The 17,516-nt window shown below is 45.3% G+C and overlaps 1 protein-coding gene across 1 annotated transcript; it reads left to right on the top strand.

Annotated features, from left to right (window-relative positions):
* The first annotated feature begins 9,864 nt into the window (after positions 1–9,864).
* On the top strand, positions 9,865–14,280 carry Pja1 (praja ring finger ubiquitin ligase 1). The gene is given in 3 exon segments (XM_028883902.2): positions 9,865–10,008; positions 11,753–13,049; positions 13,052–14,280. Coding segments are annotated over 2 exon segments (1,890 nt in total). The 5' UTR covers positions 9,865–10,008; positions 11,753–11,938; the 3' UTR covers positions 13,831–14,280.
* Positions 14,281–17,516: the final 3,236 nt, after the last annotated feature.

Here is a 17,516-nt window from a genome sequence, read left to right as displayed (position 1 = left end):
AGTGAAGGCAGGGGGTGGTGGTGGGAGGGTGGTGGCAGGTGGCTTTGGGCCTATGGGAAGTCAAGACAGCTTGGATAGGGGCTGGGCAGCACTGAGGTCAATAGGCCAGTCAAGGCAGTGCCAGGAAGCCGAGAGACAAAGGAGGCTTTCAGGCTACAGACTGCCTGGGTTCCCCATGGAAACTCACTGTGAGCTGGTCCTTTGAGTGCAGGTCCTCTGTCTCATAAGGACCCACCCGGACCCCAGCAGTGAATTCAGTGCCGTCCCATTTGTCCCCAGTTGGATACAGATACCTGACTTTCTCGAATCCCTTCCCTGCCTGACTCAGAGCTCCCGGCCATCATCCTCTACCTCCACAAACCAAACGTGATCTTATCCCAACAGGTTCTATTTTGATGTTATTTCCTGAAACCCACACCCTCTTCACCAGCCATCTCAGACTTGGGCTTTACCAGCTTTGCTTTCTGAGGCATTCCATTCCATTCCAGAAGCCATCAGCTCAGCTGTCACAGAGACTTGAATTTGGGCCCCAGGCCCTAGAGGCACTTGGCTAAAACAGCCACTGGCTGGCTCACCTGAAGCCCCTTGCAACCCACTAGAGAGATGCCAGACAGGGCTTGGTGGATTGTGGGGTTAGGATTGGCCCTCAGTTTCAAACTTGGGTGCAAACCAAGTCTGTGGCCTGGATTAGAGTCGAGTTTGTAGCTGGGATTGGTGTTTGGCTTATGACCAGGTTCAAGGCTCTGTCTATGAAAGAGTTTGTAAATTTCTCTGGGTTGCCAGCAACAGAATTCAACTCTGGCAAACTCAGGCAGATATAAGGATGCGTTTTCAAAGCATGGAGTTGGTTTTCCAACGCTCTTGATGGAACTCAACTACATCCCTTCAACTACTGGGTGTTGCCTTCAGAGCTTCAAATTGCAGGAGAAGAATCTGCATAAGACCAGGCAAGTAAGCCATAGAACAGGGCCACACATGACAAAAGAAAATGAGACTGCTCTAGCCTTGCAGAAAGACAACCTGGCAGAATTTATTAAAATGTAAAAGATTAGGACCAGGGATATATCTTGGTTGCTAGAACACTTGCCAGGCAAGCCCAAGAAGGCCCTGAATTTAGTCTCTAGTACAGCAGAAGACAAAAGAAGATACACATTAGTCAACCTGATTGGTAGAATACCTCCTACTCTGTGATATCATTCCATAGAAATGAAAATCTCCAATCACACCTAAAAACCTTTAAGTACAAAAATATGTTCTGAAGTATTGTTCTTAGTGTTCACAGTGCTTAAAAGCACTAAAATGCATTCATGTGCAGGAGGGCACTCAGTCTTGGTTGTTGTTGTTTTGAGACGGGGTTTCTCTGTGTAACAGTCTTTGCTGTCTTGGAACTCACTTTGTAGACCAGGCTAGCCTTGAACTCAGAGAGATCCTCCTGCCACTGCCTCCCAAGTGCTGAGATTAAAGGCATGCACCGCCGTCACCAACACTACCCAGCGCAGGCACTGAAAGTCTGTCAGTAGTTAGTGTCTGACTAGATTAGGGTACCAGGAAATACTGGGCAACCACTGAGGATTAATAATTACCATACTACTTGATTTCTAGAGGTGATTATTGAGTGAGACTAGCAAGGCGATTGGTTACAAGAATTCTCTATCCTGCAGATATTAAAAGCTTCAGGTGCTCAAGTTCCTTTGATGTGTGTGGTATTTACATGTAATGTAAATGTGTGATGTGTGATGGTGTGGTATTTACATGTAACGAACACATGTCATCCTATAAACATTAAATCTTCTGTATTGCAATACCCAATGCATTATAATCACCATGTAAATAAGTGTTATACTGGATTGTTTAGGAAACAATGACAAGAAAAAAATAAAAGCATGTTTGGTATAGACACACTTTTCCCCACATATTCTGATGAGGGACTAGAGATGGCTCAATGGTTAAGAGAACTCATTCCTACAGAAGACCCAGGTTCAATTTCCAGTACCCACACGATGGCTCACAGCCACCTGTAACTCCAAATATTTTGATGTGTAGTTTAATTGAATGTGAATATGTGAAACCCTCAGATGTGAGGGCTGACTCTCTACAAATTGTTTTTAATTTAAAAATGACAAATAGAGCCCACACATGTATTGCTTATGTATGCATACATATATACAAACAACATAATTATGTAAATAGGAAGGTAAATATGAAATAATGAATATTTGGCTATTATCAAAGGTTGTAGAGAGTTCTAATGTATGCAAAAGAGGGAAGCAAGTAAAAATTGAAGTGAAAACATACAAGTTTTTAAAGTATGCACTTAGAATATCTTCTACAAATACGTCTAAAATTATATAGAGATTTGTGTGTAACTATAAAGACCTCACTGAGGATAGAATTTCTCCTCACTCTAGCAATTCCTTAATTCAGCCAAGTTGACACCTAAAGTTAACCATCAAAGGAATCAAATGACAATTCTTTGGGGAGGTAGAATCATCTTGAACCTCATGTGCATTCCAAAACTTACAACACAAGCTAAGTGTGGCGGCTCCCACCTCTAATTCTAGCACTGAGAAGCAGAAGCAGGAGGATCTCGGTGAGATCCCTGCCAGCCTGGCCTACATAGTGAGATCCAGGAAAGCCGGGCGATGCAGAAAGACCCTATCTCAAGAAAACAAGCAAACAAACAAAAACTATATAAAACATACTATTGTAATGCACACATCTTCCTGTTACCTACCTTTTTTCATTCAATATAGTTTTTCGTGTTTATCCCTTGTAATACAGGGAGATTTAGATTCTGTATCTCAGCTGTGCCATAGTAATTACTCCATCAATACATTTATTAATTCCCCTTTTGGTAAGCATTTAGATTCATTCTAATGTTTTGCTATTAGCAGCAGTATTGCGGTGGATGTAACAGCACACACTTGATTTCAATCATGTAAAAACATACCTATAAGTTGATTCCTAGAAGTATATTTTCTGTTCAAAAGAACATACATTAATAATTAAATAGATTTCTCTGTTTTCTCTTTCCGAGACCAGGTGCTTTCTGAAGAAGTGGTTTTGGCTTATGGTTCTGGAGGCTAACAAGTCCAAAGGCATGGAACAGGCATGAGGTCAATGTCTGGTAGGGATCCTAGCATCATAGCAGAGCAGAAGGCGGTATCACACGGAGAGAGACAACAGGCATGCTAGTGTGGGTCTCTCTTCCTCTGTTATAAACCCACGAATGCCATCATGGGAACCCAACCTTCTTCATCTAACCCATTTGCCTCTCAAAGGATCTCCAAATATTGACTTATATGTTTGAAGATTAAATTTCTAAAATATGAACCCCGAGGGGACACAATCCAGCTCCTTTGTGGCTACTGCAACCTCGCCTGCTGTGAAGACTCTCCGCCCTCCACCAGCTCTGTCAAAGGGTGCCCGGGGTTCCATGCTTTCACCAACAGACTATGTCACTTGTCACTGACCTGTCTTCGTGGTGAGTCTGCTATTACCTAAGAGCTTAAGCATCTTCTCGTGTGTTTAAGTGCTATCTATCATTTCTTTCCAATAAAATGCATGCCAGTATCCTTTGATCATTTTACAATTGATGTTGGTTTGTATTGATTTATAGAGCTCTTTGTATGATTGGGAAATTGGCCTTCCCTTTGTACAATTAGTGGCAAATAATTTCTGCAGGCTTTCATCTGCCTTTTCCTTAGCATTTTTTACTTTTTGCTTATTTCTTGCCTGCCGGTTGATCCTACTTTCTGTGGTTGAACCTTTTTGGTTTTTGCTTCCATATATTTTGCCAAGCTTACCAAGGTCTTGTATACTTCCGGATTGTGAAAAACACCACCTAAGGTGTATTTTAAGTGCTGTTATGATTTCCTATTTACATTTAAAGAAAACACTGAAAAGATGGTACTTTTTGTGGTACAAATATAACTAATATTCGGTATTCTGAATATGCAAAGAGGTCTTAGAAATCCAGAGAAACAAGAAAACAGCACCAAGAGAGAAAGAAATAAAAGAGGAGAACACACAATTCAGAAAAGCATCTAACAGGTCAATACGTCTGAGAAGACATTTGAGGCAAAGTCACTGTGCCATGCTTTCCAGATTGGCAGTAAGTAAGCCCTGGGGGACAGGAGTGGGAAGGGTGGTGTGGACAAAGGCAATGCAACTTGTTACAAGCACTTTGAGGAGGAAATTGGCACTATCTGTTCATCTCTATGCTTCTGTCCCTCATCCAGACCAGCAGATCCTAAAGGCTACTATCCTGTGTAATCTTCTCCCCTTGAGTGGAGGTTAGACCTAGTTCTCACTCTCAATTAGGAGATTATGATAACAGTGTTAGGATGTCACCTCTAATAGCTGAGCTCCAAGAGACGGTAAAATAAGTTCTTCAGAATGAGGAAAAATGAGATGTGGTTAGAAAGTTGGATTAAATAAAGAAAAGGAGACTATTTGAGAAGATGAAGGTATAAGTAAAATAGTTATCTATTTTATTTAATCTTCTTGCTCATAACTGATATAAAGAACAGCAGTTCATTCAAAAATAGTAATAACAATATTGAATGATCTAGAAATAGATGGTAGGAATATTATAAGGCACAGGAAGGAGGGAAAAAAGGAAATATTCTCCTCTAAGGTGCCTACACTGTTCATGGAGCCCTATGCTTTTATTTGAAAGTTAGTTGTAGGTAAATGTTTATTCCAAGCTTCCCTCTAAAAAAAGTAAAGTAAGTATAACTCATATGCTAAGAGAGGAGAAGCAGAGAAGACAGGCAAAGAATGGGAGTCCAAAGCAGCACAAAAATGTCCCAATGGAACAAAGGACAAAAATCTAGTGGCATGGAACTCACCTATAATCCTAGCACTCGGAGCTGAGGCAGGAGGATGGCAAGTTCAAAGCCAGACTGGACTTTACAAAAACAAAAGGCTTTCCCCTTAAAAAAAAAAAGCAAATAGCAATAGCAATTAATAAGAAATAGTCACAACTATGGTAAATATGAATATAACTATAGTATATCAATAATCATTTGAATGGGGTCTAAATGCACCGATGAATAGACTATTGGAATGGACTGAAACACAGGACCCATGCATGGCTGAGGAGGTAGCCCTGTGATAGAATCCCTGCCTAGCATAGGCAAAGCCCTAATTTGATCTTCAGCCTTGCAAAACCAACCAAGCAACCGCCTAGGAAACAACAATAACAGGAGCCAACCATGCATTGCCACAATGATTTCTATTTTCAAGAGAAACCCCCGGATGAAAAGGAGCTAGGTGGAGGGAGTTGGTGAGGTGGCACGGCAGCACTCCAGAGCATGTACTGCTCTTCCAGAGGCCTGGAATTCAATTCCCAGCCACAGTGTCAGCTGGCTCGAAGCTGCCTGTTACTCCAGCTCTAGGGAACCCAACTGGTCTGGCCTCTGTGGGCGCCTGCACTCATGTGAACATACCTACACACAGCACATACATACACACAATTAAAAATAATAAAAATAAATATTTTAAAAAGTAAATAGGATGGAAAAAGATATAACCACGATAATCCCCATCAAAAGACAGCCAGAGTAGCTTTGTTAATTTAAGGCATAGCAAATTTTAGAACAAATAAAATTATTGGGGATAAATTGGGAATTAATGACAAAAACGATCCAGTCTTCTGAAAGATAAAAAAAAAAAAAAACTCCTTCATATATATTTGCCTGACAACACAGTATCAAAATACATGAGGCAAAAAATTATAGGACAAAGAGGAGAAATAGATGAATCCGCTATTGTAGTTTATGCCTTTCTATCAACAATTGACAGATCCAGCCAGAAAAATCAGTAAGAATATAGTTGAACTGAATAGCACCATCAATCAACTGTATCTAATTGACATTTATAGACTACTCCATCCAACAAAACAGAATACACATTCTTTCCAAGCTCATGCGGAACATTCACCAAGATAGACCACATCTTGGGCCATAAAACATGCCGTAACAAATTTAAAAGAATAGACATCATACAAAGTATGCTCTCAGACCACAGTGAAATTAAATTAGCAATCAATAACAGAACGATAGCTGGAAAATCCCCAAATATTTGGAGATTAAACAATAAACTTCTAAATAACATATGGGTCAAAGAAGAAGTCTCAACATAAAAAAGACCGGGGGTTGGGGGGATGGCTCAATGGCAGAGCATTTTCCCAGCAGGCATGGGTTCAGTCCTCGGCACTGCAAAAGACATTTTCAGAAAAATGAAAATAAAAGAGCACAATTTACCAAAACACATAGGTTGCAGCAAAAACAGTGCTTCGAGGGAAATTTGTAGCATTGAATGTACACATTAGAAAGAAAGCGCTGAAGCCTAGGTCTGCACTGTTGGAAAAAGAAAATTAAATCCAAGGTAAGCAGAAGGAAGCATATAATAAGTAGAGCATAAAGCAGTAAAATTGAATGTAGATACACAGAAAAGAAAACAAGCCCAAACCTGAGTCTTCGGAAATATCAACAAGACAAAAATCACACGTATCAGTAATGCAACGAGAGGTATCATTATTGATCTCATGGACAGTACTGGGTAATAGTGGAAAACTATGAACAACTATGGCTACAGACTGATACAGGAAAGGGGCAGAGTCTGTGGCTTGCTTTTTATTAAATGTGACATAGCAAAAATGATGAGCTGTCACTCCAGAGAGTAAGTTATAAAAGACTGTATCTACTCTCTTAGCACACACGCTCTCTCCTCTCTCTCTCTCTCTCCTCCCTCCCTCCCTCCCTCCCCCTCCCTCCCTCCCTCCCTCCCTCCCTCCCTCCCTCTCTCTCTCTCTCTCTCTCTCTCTCTCTCTCTCTCTCTCTCTCTCTCTCTCACACACACACACACACACACCACAGCACCACCACCCACCCACCCACCACCACCACCACCAGCTGCCATGCTGTGGGGAGACCAAGAAGCCTGTGAAATGTCAAGAACAACAACCCGCCAGTCAACATATGAATTGATATAGACTTTCTGAGGCCTGACAACATCCCTGTTGTCATGTGGAATCCCCACTCCAACTGAACCTTCAAGTGAGACTTCAACCACAGACGAGAGTGCGCTTGAGTTCGTCCTCATACACTCCCGATGCCCCTTGACTGAACCGTGTCTGGATGCTCTATTCACAGAAACTGTACCATGATTAATGTGTGCCATGTTATGTTATGTGTTTGAGACAATTTGTTATTCATCAGGAAATAACTGCTACATTTCTTTTTTAGTTTGTTTTTGGTTGTTGGTTTGTTTTGAGATAGGTTCTCTCTAAGTAGCCCTGGCTAGCTTGGAGCTCATGAAGACCCACCTGCCTCTGTCTCCACAGGGATGGAATTAAAGGCTTGCACTACCATACCCAGATAAATACTACATTTCTTTTCACCAAGAAATCCCACTTAAATGTGTGTACCCAGAGCAAAGCAATTTTTCAAATCCCTTTTCCCATCAGAACATAGGTTAAAAATGTTGACACCTGGACCAGCTCACCAGGACAAACAGACATCTATTAGAGGCTAGAGGCAATATTCCCCAAGGGTATCCTGCTGAGGGGAGTCAGTCTTCCTGGAGGGCCAAGAAGATTAAACTTGCAAAACAACCATAGGTCAAGTGGAAAACTACTCTGGAGACAGTCACAAGGAGCTATAGACTAAGATGGTCATTGAATTCTCATAATCTCACTACAGAAATGATCCAAATCTATCAGCAAGGAAAGAGACACATACATTTCATAATTCGTGTAATGGAATTCCTTACCATAGAGTCTTCTAGTTATACCATGCTAGATAATTGATAAAACAGCACTCAGTAGTTAAAATCCACGACTCAGAGGTACATATATCAATATTGCCAAATTTCCAAAGATAATATTTCATGATATTTGAAGATATGGCTTACCTAATTTAAAACAAAGAAACAATAACATATAGTGTGCACAGGAATATACCTATGTAGGAAGAGGAAACTAAATAGGGAAATACAAGCTCCCAAATGGTTCTTATTTAAGGAAAGAAGTTAAGAGGAATCGGATAACGTCAAAGCTTCAGCTATAATTTCCTTGTTTCAAAAGTAGAGGGTCTGAAGCTTGAAAGAAAGCAAAAGTTGCTCAGTCTGTGTGACAGATGAATTCAAATATGTATTTTATATTGTGTTTTTCCTGTGCAAAATTGAGTATTTTTATTTAAAAAAATGAATCCTCTTGAATCCAAAATGCATATACATTAGCTTTGGCTTATTAATTGTGTTGGTCTGTTTCCCTATGTCCTTAATTATTTAGAAGTCCATTTGATCTGTCTATACCACAAGCAGTGTGGGTTAAGACTCCTGCTCCAATAGTCCACTTCCTGGTATCTCTTATTTCTAACAGTAGTGCTCTGTGTATTTTGAAAGTGCATTGCTTGGTGCGTACATTTTGCGATCATTCTCATGGTTTCTGAAATGATTATCGTGTTCTTTTAGACACTTTTTACTTGGACTTCTTTATTTGTAGATTAGCATTGCTACTTTTAATGGCACAAGCTTGAGCAACCTAAAAAGCTCAAGGACAGCCTGAGCTACATACATGAGACCTTGTCTGACAATAACCATAAAAAACCCTCCCCACACCCCATTGCCCCTCTTCGCCCCCCAAAAAAAAGAAAGAAAAAGAAGGAAAAAAAGAAATGCTCCAAATTTTGTTTTGTTTTGTTTGAGACAGTCTCCCTGTTTGTAACCCTGGCTGTCCTGGAAGTATCTATACAGACTAGGCTGGCCTGGAAAAAAAAAACGAAATCTTTCTGCCTCTGCCTCTGGAGTGCTGCAATCAAAAGCATGAGCCACCATGTAGGCTGATGTTTGTCTTACGTAGTTACTAGTCCGTACCACACACTGTTATGTGTTGTTGTTGCTTTCTCTTTTTACACCCTTTGTTCTTGCTCATCCTCGCCTTGTTTTCTGCCCTTTGTTGGATTTTGCCCCTCTTAGGTTCACACACCATATTCTTTTAATAGGAATTATTACCCTTACTATTTGTATTGTCACCCTTGAGGGTTTTTTTTTTTTTTTTTTTTTTTGGTGGTGGTTCTACTACACGCTGCGTTTCCTGTAAGAGCAAATATTTGCTACTGCTGCTGTGAACTCAGGTACACTACAGTGTAATTTAAAGAGTTCAAGAAAGGCTTATCTGTGGCTTTTTTATTTTGTTTTGTTTTGTTTTATTTTTCAGAGACAGGGTTTCTCTGTGTAGCCCTGGCTGCCCTGGATTTCACTCTGTAGACCAGGCTGGCCTCGAACTCACAGAGATCTGCCTGGCTCTGTCTCCCGAGTGCTGGGATTAAAGGCGTGTGCCACCACGCTAGGCTAGCTGTGACATTTTAGAATATGGTGCAATTCACAAATTTGAACCTATGTTGCGTGTAACGGACGATCATCTCTTGGATAGATGGTTTTGTGACGACAGTACCAGATTTCACTGCAAACACCTTCAATCTGCCTCAAACAACAGGTTTAAAAAATTGACGTTTCTACTGCAACCCTGAATTTTCATATCCCCAGACAAACTATAGCATGTAACATAGGATGTAATATAGTAATATAATTAACCATCATGTTAGAATTAATCGGAATCTTCAGATTCCAGTTTTTTAAAGAAAACTGAAGGGAAGGTGGCAAATGGTTAACATGTTAGTGCTGTTACAGTTCGCTGCGTGTGCGTGTGCGTGTGCGTGTGTGTGTGTGTGTGTGTGTGTGTGTGTGTCTGAAAAATCTGAGCGTTTCAAACGAAATAACGCTTTGGAGCCCACCCGGATTTGCAGAGGGCAGCAGACGCCCCCGCCACATCAAGGGGGCGGGCTCGCGCTGACGTCACGGCCACTTCCGCCGCCGCAGTCTCCGCCTGCCCTAGTGCTCTTGTGCGGGGGAGGAGCCGAGACCCTGAGCAGCAGCGGTGGTGGTGGCGTCCGAAGGTCCGTCTGCTCTGCAGCTCCGAGCGCGCGACTGGCCGGGAAGGTGAGTGCAAGGCGGCCTTGCTGCAGTAGCCCGGACGGGCAGGCGAGGGTGGGCGGATGGGCACGGGCAGAATCCCAATGACCCCTTTGCGGGTTCGTCTTGGGAGCGGGGTGGGGCAAAGGGGACTTGACCACATGCCGAGGCCCGTGGCCTCTTTGGGGACCGCATCCCTTGCTGCCCAGCTCCTGTTGTGCTTTATGGCCCCGGCCGGAGTGGCCTTCATGGCTGTTTGAGAGGGGACTGGTGGTCGCGGCCCTCAGCCACTCCTACCTGTCTCTCCTTGCAATGCTCTTGGCCTCTTTGCAGAGAACTCTATGGCCTTTCTTCCCCCATTTTGCTGCTCTTTGGTCGAATGGCACGTGGCTAAGATTTTGGTGCAAATATGTGCCCAGGAAAAGAAATAATAGAAGATAAACAATATTCTCAGGGAAAATCAGGGTTCCTACAGGAAACCCTTTTTCTTTTTGACCTGCCACATTGATTTGGGTTAGCCCTTTGAGCTGATAACGTATTTCTGTCTCTTATTATGACATTGCACCCCCTCCTCTGTGTCGCACGCACGCGCATACACAGGCACACGCACAGGCACACACAAACCTCCTTTGCAGTCTGGTCCCTGTCCCTGCATCCTCAAGGTTCCAACGAGCTCCTCCTCTGCGCATGCGCAAACAGGCAAGCACACACCCTCTCGCATATCCTCTAGTTCCTTCCTCTCCCCTCACCTACCTCCTACCTCTAGAATCTTCCCTCTTCTCCTCTGACCCGCATTTGAGTGTGTATTCTGTCTGTCTGTGTGTCTCTCTCTCCACCCCTCCCTCCCTCCATGTCCTCGAGGCTCCTTCTCTCCTTCTCTCTCCCCCTCCCGTTCTCCCTCCCCCCCTCAGAAATGGCCTCCCTCTTCCCTGTCTCCTATACACACACATGTGAAGACATCTCATCCTTCTATTGCTTGCCTTACATACATGTACACACCAGAAAGCTGGCTCACATGCTCTTAAATGTTCTTTTCTCCTAGTCTCTGTCTGTCCTATACTGCACCTTCACACAAAAATCCTCTGGGGACACTACCCCCTTTCCTGTTCGCCATATTAACAGAGGCCAGCATTCTTAAGTTGCTGGCCTCTGTGTCCCATCACCACATACATCCTCTGTGCTTTTTTTCTGTCCGTTGTTGCCTCCCATATTGACTCTTACACACTTTCCTCATTGCTTCTAATACCCTCTCGCTTCCTTGCCTGTGAAATGCAGGCTCCCCTCTATAGTTCCAGCTGCCACACTTAACAGGAGTGCTGAGCCTTCTCTTTCTGTCATGCTTCGAGCCTTCCCCTCTCCAGCTGCCCCACCCATTCCTGTCGCTCTCATACCCACAAGCACCCACCCCCTACAGAAATCCCTGCATTGCAGGATTGCTGCTTCCCCGTCCACCTGTCTCTCTCCTGACAGACACTGGCACTTGTGCAGACACAGTGAACTACATTTTCAGTGCTGTTCTGAATTGTATTTCTTCTCAATATCTGCAGTTCTCAGAAAACTACACCCCCCCAAAAAAAAACACAACCTCACAGCAGGCTTTACTCTTCCCATATTTCCACAGCACATCTACATCCTAGCGTTCAGACACACACACACACACACACACACACACACACACACACACACACACTTTCTTATTCTCCACTAAAGTCTGGTTTTCTTGTGAACCCAGTCTTGTAATCATTTTGCAAACATTAAAAATGTGTTCCAGGTCTACACCAGTCACTGGAACGCTACCTCAGGCCTTAGAAGACAGTGAACCTAATTTTAAAGTGCCCCTGTCCCTCTGTTACCTGCCTGCTGAAGGAAAACTAGATCTCCTTATTCTGTAGTTCTGAACTGGGAGCAAGAGCCTTTGCACGTGCATCCCAGCTCTCTTGGAAACTGTGAGTCAGCCATGGGTCAGGAATCTAGCAAGCCTGTTCGGCCCAAACCAGCAGGAGGGTATCGGTCCGGTGTAGGCAGGAGTTATCGAAGGAGGCATGCTTATGTCAGTTTCAGGCCATCCACGAGCCAGCCAGAAAGGATTGCCAGCCAGAGAAGGACGACATCCGAAGTCCCAATGCACAGATCAGCCCCCAGTCAAACCAAGAGGAGCCGGTCACCATTCGCCAGCACCCGTCGTCGTTGGGATGACAATGAGAGCTCGGGAACCAGCCTGAATGTTGAGAATGAGGATTACGCCAGGTATCCTCCAAGAGAGTACAGGGCCTCGGGGAGCCGAAGAGGATTGGCTTATGGACATACTGACTCTTTGGGGGCACGTGACAGTGAGGAGGAGGGGGCTGGGCCTGTTGACAGACTGCCAGTGAGAGGGAAAACTGGCAAGTTTAAGGATGATCCAGAGAAGGGGGCAAGGTCTCCCCGCTTCTCTAGTGTTAACCATGAGGTGAAAGAGGAGCTTGGCAAGGTAGACCCCCCCCCTGCTGCAAGGTGCTCTGCCAGCAGGGCTGAGTTCTTGAAGCAGAATGGCATGGCCTCTCCGGTGGCTTCTGCGGAAGGCAGGGCGGCTGCAAAAGGTCCCAGCAGCTTGGAGAGGGAGAGGCAGCGTTTACCAGCACGTCCTAGCAGGGCTCCTGTGAGTATTGGTGGTGCTGGGGAAAACACCCCAAAGAGTGCAGAGGAACCGGTGGTGAGACCAAAAATCCGCAATGTGGCGACTCCCAACTGCGTGAAACCAAAAATATTTTTTGATACTGACGATGATGATGATGTGCCACACAGTACTTCCAGGTGGAGAGATGCGGCCGATGCTGATGCTGAGGAAGCCCACGCAGAGGGCCTAGCAAGAAGAGCCCGGGGTGAGGGTGCAGGCGGCTCCTCTGAGCCAAAGTATCCCGAAGACAAGAAGGAGAACAGGAATGGGCAGGGGAAGCCAGAGAAAACGTCAAGACGCCGACGAACCATGGCTGACCCTGACTTCTGGGCGTACACTGATGATTACTACCGATACTATGAAGACGACTCCGACAGCGACAAAGAATGGATGGCCGCTCTGCGCCGGAAGTACGAAGTCGGGAACAACCCCAGTCTTCCAGTGGGGAGAGCTGGGAGCCTCTGCCAGGAAAGGAAGAACGGGAAGCTCACCAAGCTGGAGGGGGTGTGAACAGCAGCGGAGCTGGGAGCCTTGCCAGTACCAGTGCTGGCAGCAATGGCAGCAGCGGCAGCAGCTATCCTGAAGAAGTACAGGATCCATCCCTTCAGGAAGAAGAGCAGGCCTCTCTGGAAGAAGGCGAAATCCCTTGGCTCCGGTACAATGAGAACGAAAGCAGCAGTGAGGGGGATAACGAGTCCAGCCATGAGCTGATACAGCCCGCGATGTTCATGCTGGATGGCAACAACAACCTGGAAGATGACTCCAGTGTGAGCGAAGACCTCGAAGTGGACTGGAGCCTCTTTGATGGCTTTGCCGATGGCCTGGGAGTGGCGGAAGCCATCTCCTATGTGGATCCTCAGTTCCTCACCTACATGGCTCTCGAAGAGCGCCTGGCCCAGGCGATGGAGACGGCCCTTGCGCACCTGGAGTCTCTCGCTGTGGATGTCGAGGTGGCTAACCCACCGGCGAGCAAGGAGAGCATTGATGCGCTTCCCGAGATCCTGGTCACTGAAGATCATGGTGCAGTGGGCCAAGAGATGTGCTGTCCTATCTGCTGCAGTGAATATGTGAAGGGGGAGGTGGCCACTGAGCTCCCGTGCCACCACTATTTCCACAAGCCATGTGTGTCCATCTGGCTTCAGAAGTCCGGCACCTGCCCAGTGTGCCGCTGCATGTTCCCTCCGCCACTCTAAGGCCAAGGCTCTCTACTCTTAGCCTGGTTATTTTCCCTCTCCCAAACCCACAATACTACAGGAGCCCTCTTTCAGAATTAACAGTGGCAATGAAATCTGTCAGTCAATTAGGCTAAACTTGTTGATTCCTTGTGATTATTTCCAATGTGAAAATGGTTGTGTACAATTACATTTAAAAATCATCCTTTCTTTTAGAAGGTAGGAAGGGGAAACTAAACTTTCTAAATGCTCCTTGAGATTGCAGCCAGAACCTACATTTTCTAACCTGAAAGTTGAAAAGACATCATATTTGTTCTGTAGACTCTGTTGCTCTTCCTTGTTGATGTCAAGTTTATCTGTTAACTACGTTGGAAAGACGAAATCACTTTTGTTGCATGTTATGGGTTAATGTCCCTGTATTTGCAGTGGTGTAAAAGCTTATTAAAGTTTTTCTTTTGGTTTGACACAGTACAATGGCATCGTTTGGGTTTGGTCTGAAACGGTGATACCAGGTAACTGTAAATTGATCCCTTGCATTTGCAACAAAAGTACTAGGTTTCAGTGTTCTCAACTCTAGAAAAACTGTTGTTTTCCCTAGAAGTGCTCATCAGAACACCAAATAACTTCTTTAAGGAGTAGGAACAAGGTGTTCAGTTGCCTTCTATATGGGAAAGACTGACTAGAGAGAGAAAAACGCCACAAAGAAACAATGGTAAAAATAAATCCAAACTGTGGGGGTGAACAAGTTCAAATCACCATTGAGAAAATAGAAACTGTCAAAATGGGTAAAAAAAAAATAGATCTGAATACCAGGTATACATCTCAACATAGGGACACGCCAACAGAGGGCTGCAGGACAGCCGGGTGCCCACCCACACAGGGCAGAGTCATTTAACAGCTGGCCATGTTGCTTCAAATCCATCTCTAGAGTAAAACTCAGGCACAAGTGAATTCCTCCTTCCTAACACCGTATTTACCTTCATTGATCCACAGAGGTACAGTACCTTTGTATTTTCATCAATGGCTGGTAGCCAGCATAAAGAAAAAAAAAAATGTACACTTACAGAAAGGTTTTCTCCCACTTCACAGAAGCACATGGAGAAGCCACAGCCCATTTTGCTGCAAGTGCTCAGGCTGAGACCTACAGCTTCATTCCTCATCTATCTTCCTGTGTTCTTTCTGGGCCTTAGCCCAATATGGGGCTCTTTTGGTGGGTTCTGGTGGTTTGCCACGAACCTTTTCTGTGCTCTGAGTGGTACCACATGAAAGTATTTTAGGAACACCCTTGGGTACTGGTCATCTTCTCATTCCCATGGCATAACAGTGACCCACATTTCCCATTTAGGCAGAATGAGTCAGTTCAGGAAAGGAGATGCTGGCCAGTGCCAGAGGGCCCCCACTAGCTGGAGAAATCTACCACTGCAGTCTGGGTAGAGGCTCCAGACCTGTGCCTCTGGGGCCCTGAACAGTTTCAGACTCACATGGAGGGCATCACACTGATGTTCCCAGGCCTTGAAGTCTGGAGGGGGCTGTGTGAGGACCAGGAGTCCAGAAGCATTTGCTGTGGTGGTGATGGAGTCCAGAAGTCCAGAAGCAGCCAGCAGTGACAGCTTGGGACCACAGCAGTGTGGGGCCCTCGATGATGATGCAGCGGACTACCAGCTCTACTGGCAGGTTGTGTCTGTGTCTGTCTGTCTGTTCCTCCCCAGCCTCCTCAATGACTCCTCCAGGCATCCCCTCCTTCCAATACTAGGTTTTTGATGTTGAGTTGCTTTCTGTTGTTTGTAATAGGAAGCCCAGTGGTACACCTGTTGACACCCTAGGCCCACCTTTATGGCTGTGTTCCTTGTCATATAAAATGTCCCAAATGCTTGATGGCCAGACAGTTTCTGCTTAAAATATAGCAGATCCATTATTGTTCTAGAACAATAGGCCTCAGGGGCCTCTAGACATCCAGCAGAGTTTTTTGAGACCTATTCTTACTTTGTAACCCTGGCTGGTTTGGAACTCACAATGTACCCCAACTGGGTCTCAAACTTGTGACGAACCTCCTGCCTATACCTCCCAAGTGCTGGGCTTCTGGGTCTGTACCACCATGCCTGGTAAACACAGTCCTTTTTTTGAGAGGTTATTTGGTGTTTTAATTGAAGGTCCTACCCACCACACTTCATGGTTTCTGGATAAGGAATAAATAGTCCCAAATTTTGGTCACTAACTTGCAGCATAAGCCACTGTGTCTTGCCAGAGATGACACTAAGTTTCAGAGGTGGTACCCCCTCGCTGGCACCTAGATTGCACAATCATAAAGCCTTTTCTTTGCTCGAAGGCACCACTCTGTTTTTAGCCCTCTAATCCACGAAAACCTTTCCACCTATGTGCTTAGGGACCACTGTCTACTCACCCTTTAAGAAGCCTCTTGTCCCACCTCTGGCGAAAAATATTTCTGATACCCCTTAGTTCCATCCCTCTTCTTAAAAGTATTGTATGTATGATGTGTGTGTGTGGAGGGGTGCATGTGTGTAAAACATGTAGAGGTCAGAGGACAACTTTGTGGAGTCAGTTGTTTGTTTGTTTGTTTGTTTGTTTTCAAGACAGGGTTTCTCTGTGTAGCCTTGGCTGTCCCAAACTCACTCTGTATACCAGGCTGGCCTCGAACTCACAGAGATCCGCCTGCCTCTGCCTCCTGAGTGCTGGGATTAAAGGCGTGTGCCACCACTGCTCGGCTGGAGTCAGTTCTTTCTTTCCATTTTTATGGGTTTCAGGGATGAAACTCAGATCAACAAGCTCACACGGCAAGCAAACAATTGGCCTGTGTAAGTTCTTTCGGGTTAAGAGCTATGTTTCAGACATCTTGATAGCCCTGGTATGTGGTGGTCAACAAAAGTATTCAGCAACTTCTGCTAGAAGGGTGACTGGAATACTCTCCCACGGTAGGTGGGGTGGAAGTATGGGGTGTGGGAGGGGTGGTTGTATGTGTGTGTGTGTGTGTGTGTGTGTGTGTGTGTGTGTGTGTATGTGTGTGTGTGCATGCGCACGTGCAACAAGTGCCCAGTGGGAGTCATGGGACCCCACCCAATCAGGCTCTCCAGAGCATGCTCTCAGCCTCATTCTACCAGCAGCTTCAGCAGGCCTTTCTCTGGCCTGGGTTGAGCCTCTGACTCACACGAAGATCTCAGCACTTGCCCACCGTGCCCCAACCTCGGACAATCCTCACAGGGAGGAAGGGAGGAAGCTGGCTCTTGGGGCCCCTGAGCCACCTTTCCAAATACATCTGCTGACTGGCTCTTTGTGAGCTTTGCATGTACTCCCCGATTCCAGTTTTCTGTCTCCGCACTGCTCTATCCCAAGAGATTGTTTGGATCCCACTGCCCTAAGCCCCTTCCATACAACTGTTTGCCTGGCCCCTTCTGTTGAGCCCAGAAGGAGAGTAGCAAGGAGACTGGCTCCAGAAGCCAGTGACATTCTGCAGCCAGAACAGAAGGATGCTGGAGCAGGGGCAGCAGCACGAGTCTGAGAGCAGCCCTACGCTTTGGGAGCCAGTAGGCATCTGGAGGTGTGTGGATGAGCTGGCCTCAGCTAGACCTCATAGATCTGCTTCAGGTGTTCTGGTCACAGATGCTATGTGCTGCCAGTCTCTTAGAGATCTGCCAGCTGCACACTGCAGCTCCAGCTTGGGAGCAAGGGACAAGAGGACACCTTGCTTGTGG

This window comes from Peromyscus leucopus, chromosome X, assembly GCF_004664715.2.
Source record: "Peromyscus leucopus breed LL Stock chromosome X, UCI_PerLeu_2.1, whole genome shotgun sequence".
Taxonomy (NCBI): domain Eukaryota; kingdom Metazoa; phylum Chordata; class Mammalia; order Rodentia; family Cricetidae; genus Peromyscus; species Peromyscus leucopus.
This window is presented reverse-complemented; position numbering and strand designations above follow the sequence as displayed.